The sequence below is a fragment of the Austrofundulus limnaeus genome, unplaced genomic scaffold (genome assembly GCF_001266775.1).
Source record: "Austrofundulus limnaeus strain Quisiro unplaced genomic scaffold, Austrofundulus_limnaeus-1.0 Scaffold1226, whole genome shotgun sequence".
Classification (NCBI taxonomy): Eukaryota; Metazoa; Chordata; class Actinopteri; order Cyprinodontiformes; family Rivulidae; genus Austrofundulus; species Austrofundulus limnaeus.
Window position 1 is genome coordinate 57,038 of NW_013953628.1, and position 1,686 is coordinate 58,723.

General features: G+C 41.0%; 1 protein-coding gene across 1 annotated transcript in view; it reads right to left on the reverse strand.

Annotated features, from left to right (window-relative positions):
- The window catches only part of LOC106534627 (cellular retinoic acid-binding protein 1), a 35,125-nt gene extending 33,483 nt beyond the window's left edge, over nt 1-1,642 (reverse strand). Inside the window, exon 1 of the mRNA XM_014031326.1 lies at nt 1,401-1,642. Within this exon, the coding sequence (XP_013886780.1) occupies nt 1,401-1,473 (73 nt within the window). The 5' untranslated portion in view covers nt 1,474-1,642. The remainder of the gene's footprint in view (nt 1-1,400) is intronic.
- Between the last annotated feature and the right edge of the window lie 44 nt (nt 1,643-1,686).

Below are 1,686 nucleotides of genomic sequence, written 5' to 3' on the forward strand. Positions count from 1 at the left end.
AGAATAGAATAGAATAGAATAGAATAGAATAGAATAGAATAGAATAGAAACAGCCTTTATTGTCCTGCAGAGGGGAAATTCAGGTGTCACAGCAGTATCCGTACAGAGGTTCATACACTAGTTACTTCACAAACTATAGACAGTGCACACAAAACAAAAATTAACACCCACTTGCCATGATGTGAATACTAACTAGAGAATTTGCATTTCCGGCGAAAATGCCAGTGTGAATGCCTCTTGCTGATAACTTTAGCTTAAGAACAGCTAAGAAACAAATTGATGATGTCACTGATGTGACTGTTGATGTGACTGATGATGTCACTGAGGACATCATCACCAAAATTGTAAAACTTGAAATAGCTAAAAAACTATAAAATTTTAAGAAACAAAAAATCACAGCCCGAATGTCCTGAGTGAGATGAACATTTTAATATATGAATGGTTTAAGAAGCACAAAAGTTGTTGAAGGAGAAACAGTCCAAAAAATGTATGGAAGAAACTGGAATAATAAAGAATACAGAGAAACATTTAAACAGTAGTGTGAATGCTGTCAAGGCATTCACACTGATAATAAAAACTATAATATAAAGAATTGTGCAAGCATATAAAAAGATGTGTTTTGTTTTAGAGACGGTAGACTATCAGAGTCCAACATTAGGAATCAGAAATCGCCTGTTTTCAGTGTGAAACATACAGAACAAACAATATAGAACGCTGTGTGGGATCAGTTTGTGATACACTTCTCTGCATTTTGACTTAGCTCAGATTATTACATGTTCGGCTGCAGTTTTGCACAGTTGCTGCATTGGGACCATTCTAATTTTCTTTGGTAATGTGACCACTGTGCACTGCCAGTAGAACTATTTGCACCTGAAAAGTTCAGATTGTGATCCAGTTTGGTGTGGGCAGCTTCTCAGAGGGACCCCCTCTCACTAAAAAATTCTGCGTTATTCTAAAGACAGCGAGCCTTTTAGCTGCGCTCCTGTCTATTTAGGCTGTCCTGGCGTGACAAAATGCCGGAACACAATTGTGTGACCCAGTTCTAAACCATCACCATCATCAGTGTGGACTAAGAGGGGTGACAAGGAGTGAAAAAGGACAGGAGACATGAGAACAACACAGTGATCCACAGACTTCCCATGGCATTAATGCATGCCCTACTTAAATGCTTAACATGAATAATGTTGTGCCCCCTCCTCTCCTTTCTTCATGAGACAATACCATGTCTGTTTTGGATGAAATGTAGCATTTTTTTGGCTCTGCTGGAAAGCTGAAATATCCCCCCCCCCTCTCAGAAGCATCTCTGCCCCCCCTTTTTTCCCCAGGAGCTTCTGAGAACAATTTTTAAATGTTAAAATTTTTACATTTTATTTGCACAGATGAAACAGGAGGGGACTTACCCAGGACTTTGAGAAGTTCGTCGAAATTCTCACTGCTCCTCATCTTCCAGTTGCCGGCAAAGTTGGGCAGCATGTCTGCTGAGGCTGAATGTGGAGGAGGGCTGCAGAAGGAACCTGATCTATGTCCTGCTGGACTCTTTCACCCTCCTCTTCCTGGCTCCTCTGCTCTGAGCTCAGCCTCTTGTTCACACGTTACACCCAGCTGAGATTGGGGTGCAGTTTATTCACAGAGATTGATGCTCTCTCTCTCTCTCTCTCTCTCTCTCTCTCTCTCTCTCTCTCTCTC